Raw genomic sequence first — 4,247 nt, forward strand, 5'->3', positions numbered from 1 at the left:
ACACTCGTACCACAGTGGGATTTAACACTGGTGCTACGCGCTTTGACTAAAGCTCCTCTGAGCCTTTGGATCAGGTCTCATTAAAGTTTTTATCTCAAAAAAAAAAAACAGCGCTGCTGTTAGCGTTAACATCAGCAAAGAGAGTCAGCGAGCTGTCCGCTCTGTCAGTGTCTCCCTCCTGCCTCAGGATACGGGAGGATGGCAGCTCTGCGACTTTGCGTCCCAATGCGGTTTTTTGTGCCTAAGAGCATCACGAGCTCTTACAGCTCCAGAGTTATTACTCTGAGCGGCTTTTGTCCTCCTCCCCACAGTTCAGAAGAGGAAGCAGCTTCTCACCTGCTGTGCCCCGTGCGCGCACTCTCGTGTTATGTCTCACGCACGGCACAGCTCAAGCGCGCTCAGTGTTTATTTGTTCACTGCAGAGAGCAGTCTGCAGGACAGCCTTTGTCTTCTCAGAGGCTGTCACATTKRDTTTRTGAAGCGATTTCGCAGGCTTACATCTCATCAGGCTCGCAGCCTCCAGCTGTACTGTCAGCTCATCCTACAAGGGGGGCTCTCTTCCTCCACTGCTCTGTACAATGGAGTATCAGTCCAGGATATTTGCTCTGCAGCCTCCTGGTCATCCCCTTGCCCCTCATCCGTTTTTATCTACGGGATGTTTCGGGCCCCTCTCTGACCCACGCCGTTCTCAGAACCGTGTCAGAGTAATATGTAATTTTTTCATCCTAAATTACTGCACAAATAATGACCTTTGTGCTTGAAGTGTTACTGCACATACAGTGTGCTGTCTCTTCTTCACATCATCTGGATTATGTGATGAACACAGGGGCTCATGCAAATCTGTTCACTATGTGAATCAGCTTTTGCTGTTGCCTTTTTTGCTTGTGCAATATCACAAGGGGTGTTTTGGGTGGAAGCTTCACGTGCATGTCAAGCCGGTGAGGCGTAGACTACATCAGGCTCCGCCTCTAATACCCATCTGCGATAGCCTTAGAGGGCGGAGCTTACACGAAATAGAACGTTGGTTACGTATTGTAACCCCAGATTCTATGAGTGTAAGCGCAGCCCTCTAAGGATCGGGGCCTCACCGGCTTCCGTAGCTGAAGAAAAAGTAAGCTATTGGGAGCTGAACTCAGGTCCGTCCTCCCCTTTTATACGGACCGAGGTGAGGCCCACGTCACGTGGGCGAGGACTATTGGTCTTCAGAATGCGCGTACGCGCACGGGGGTACCCATCTGCGATAGCCTTAGAGGGCGGAGCTTACACTCATAGAATCTGGGGTTACAATACGTAACCAACGTTCCAGGGCAGCTGTGGCTACAGTGTAGCTTACCACCATCAGTGTGTGAATGGGTGAATGTCTGTTAGTGTAAAGAGCTTTAGAGTACTGAGAGACTTGATCAACGCTCTATAAGTTCAGTACATTTACCACAAACATGGAAAATTTTAAATTCATGCCCTTATTTTGAAGTGAAGACGGTTTCCTGTCCTCCGTGTTTTTGATTTTTGTCACCAATCCATCCTGTACCCAGAATCCAGAGTAAACCGTTTAAATTACACATCCTGCATGCTTTCTGACTGAAGCCCAACCATAAACATAAGAAAATGTACAAGCAGCAGCAGAACTAGTCATCTTCAACAACTGTTATCACCATGAGCTAAAGGTTTGTTTCAACAAATCACCTCCCCACACTGCAGCGACATGTGCAATGCTGTAAAAGTCCAGTGACGTCCCTCTACTCAGTAATATGTTATCACTGGAATGTACTCTGGTGAACTCTGTTGGAAATAATCTGCTACGTTTTATTAAACACAAGCACTTTACATCTTCTGGATTAGCACTGGCCCTCTCTGCCTTTAGGGCTCAATATGTTGATCTGTAAAAACTCTTTGATTTGGGTTGAGCTGCTCTTTAAGCTGCTTTATAATCCTGGTAAAACTCAATCCTTGTTGTTGCTCGCAGTGATAGCCGCCCGGCCGAGCACCATCCCATACCTGAGCGCCCTCCTGCCCTCAGAACTGGAACTGCAGGCTCTGGAGGAGACGGACTCCTCTGAGCAGGATGACCAGATGGACAACGAGAACCCAGCAGGGAACATCATCTCTGTAAGTCCTCTGACATGGACTTCACCTGTTGTAGGTAGAAGAGACAAACACACTGAATCACCTGGTCTAGTTTTGTAAAAGTCTCAGTGTCAGAGGGATGGAACACAAACCAACCAGCTGATGGTTTTAAAGAGCAGTTCATGTCTGTTAGGATTTAACACAGTGAACTGGGACTGATGGTGCAGTTTTACAAAGGACCAGTGTGTCAGTGTGGTACACTCACATTCACAGACACACAGGCAGCATCCTGATTAAAAAGACTTCTTTTATTCAACTAAAATCAGAGTTGGTCAGGAAATAAAGAGCTGTTTAAAGTGCAGCTGATCAGAAGTCAGCTCCAGTTCAGCTCCAGTTCAGCTCCAGTTCAGCTCCAGTTCAGCTCCAGTTCAGCTCCAGTTCAGCTCCAGTTCAACCTCCTTCATGGTTGAACTGGAGACTGAGCTGTTTATCAGGCCACAAGTCACCTGCAGACCTTGAGTTTGACTGATGAGTGCTTTAAATCACATTCCTACACTCATGGGACACACAGGTAGTGGGGTTCAGTGTCTTGCTCATGGGCACTTCAACATGTGACTGAGTAGTGGTGAAATAGATGTGGGTCCTTTATTTACTTGTGACAATGTTGTGAATAAACCAGTGAGCAGAGGATGACTGGAGTCTGTTGGAACCAGTAAACAGTACAACACCAGTAAACGTATAACCTGTTTGTGTTTCTGTGGTCCAGGACGATCCCAGTGCAGACAAGGAGAACTCCATGCTTCCTCCCAGTAGTGTGCTCCCATCGGTCAAAGCCAGTGAAGACAACATGATCGACAACCCGTACCTCCGGCCCGTCAAGAAACCCAAAGTCAGGAGGAAGAAATGAGTCAGGACTTGTTGTTCTCAGTGTCTGCTGAGAGCACGGACCACAACTGATGCTGACTCACAACTCACGTTGTGTATTTATGTCCAGTTGTTTTGTGAAACACAACATGCAGATCACAGAGGAGTTTTTATCTTCTCAGCAGTGTTTGAGGAAAGCTTTGGTCATTAACAGGAGCAGATATTTGTCCTCAGAAAGGTCAGTGTGTGTCTGTTTCACTGAGGACACAACAAATCTCATGTCACACACAATAATAAACTACACACTTTTCTAACTGCAGCTCTGTCACTTTCTGCTTTTTGTTGAAGGGATAGTTTGGTCTTTTTCAAATGTTTTGTCACATAATTATTAGGGGTGTAAATCACCAGCTTTATCCAACGTTACATCCATATGTTTGAAGATCTGATATTTCTTTATCATAAAGTGTCACGATTCAATTCAGTTCAAATGTCTGTGATCAATATAATGCAATATCATGTGTCCATCTAACAATAACTGGGTTAGATGAGCATATGATGACAATATAGATCAATATTTTCTTTTTGCATCATTATAACTGAGTCATGAACCTTCAAATAGATGTAGATGGATTTATTGTTACACCTAATAATTATCAAGAGTTGTTCTTCTAACAGCTGTGAAGTCAGGCAGAGGAAAGATACATGTCAAATAAAAGACTGCAGTGAAATGAGCTGCCTCCTCGCTTGGTTAGCCATTAGCCTAGCCATTAGCATAGCCTGGAGGAAGAGACGGCTGTCAGGTACCAGTACTGAGAACTGTTGGGTTATAAAACTGGAGGGTTTGACTCAGAGCTGAGTCAGCAGTGGTTCTGATCCTGTTCATGGAAAATGTTTCCATGTAAAATAAACTCATTTTAAAGTCTGTCAGAAACAGGTTTGTACACAGAATTAACAAAACTTCTGTTTCTTCCAACTGCTTTAAAGTTTCACTTTGATTGTTGTAGATACAGATTTCCTCTTTAGATCTGTGTAATCCTCCACTTAAAACACATCGTTTTAAACAGTTGTGTTGTTTTAAACAGTTGTGTTGTTTTAAACAGTTGTGTTGTTTTAAACAGTTGTGTTCTAAGCAGCTAGGTTTCTGGAAATGTTTTATTCCAAACAGAAACTAAAAACAAGACAAAAGTGATGAAACTACAGCAGGTCCAGTAGGGTCTCTGCTGTGTGTGTGTGTGTGTGTGTGTGTGTGTGTGTGTGTGTGTGTGTGTGTGTGTGTGTGTAGGGGGGAATTTTTTGTTAATACTTTAGTGGAGTAATTA

At 44.4% G+C, this 4,247-nt stretch overlaps 1 protein-coding gene across 1 annotated transcript; it reads left to right on the forward strand.

Annotated features, from left to right (window-relative positions):
• Positions 1–1,963: 1,963 nt before the first annotated feature.
• Positions 1,964–3,247, forward strand: LOC106535380 (transcription initiation factor TFIID subunit 8; the record flags this gene model as incomplete). Its single annotated transcript, XM_014032383.1, is given in 2 exon segments — positions 1,964–2,106; positions 2,831–3,247. Coding segments are annotated over 2 exon segments (284 nt in total), but the record flags the coding sequence as incomplete, so codon positions are not given.
• Between the last annotated feature and the right edge of the window lie 1,000 nt (positions 3,248–4,247).

The sequence above is a fragment of the Austrofundulus limnaeus genome, unplaced genomic scaffold, assembly GCF_001266775.1.
Source record: "Austrofundulus limnaeus strain Quisiro unplaced genomic scaffold, Austrofundulus_limnaeus-1.0 Scaffold1434, whole genome shotgun sequence".
Lineage (NCBI taxonomy): Eukaryota > Metazoa > Chordata > Actinopteri > Cyprinodontiformes > Rivulidae > Austrofundulus > Austrofundulus limnaeus.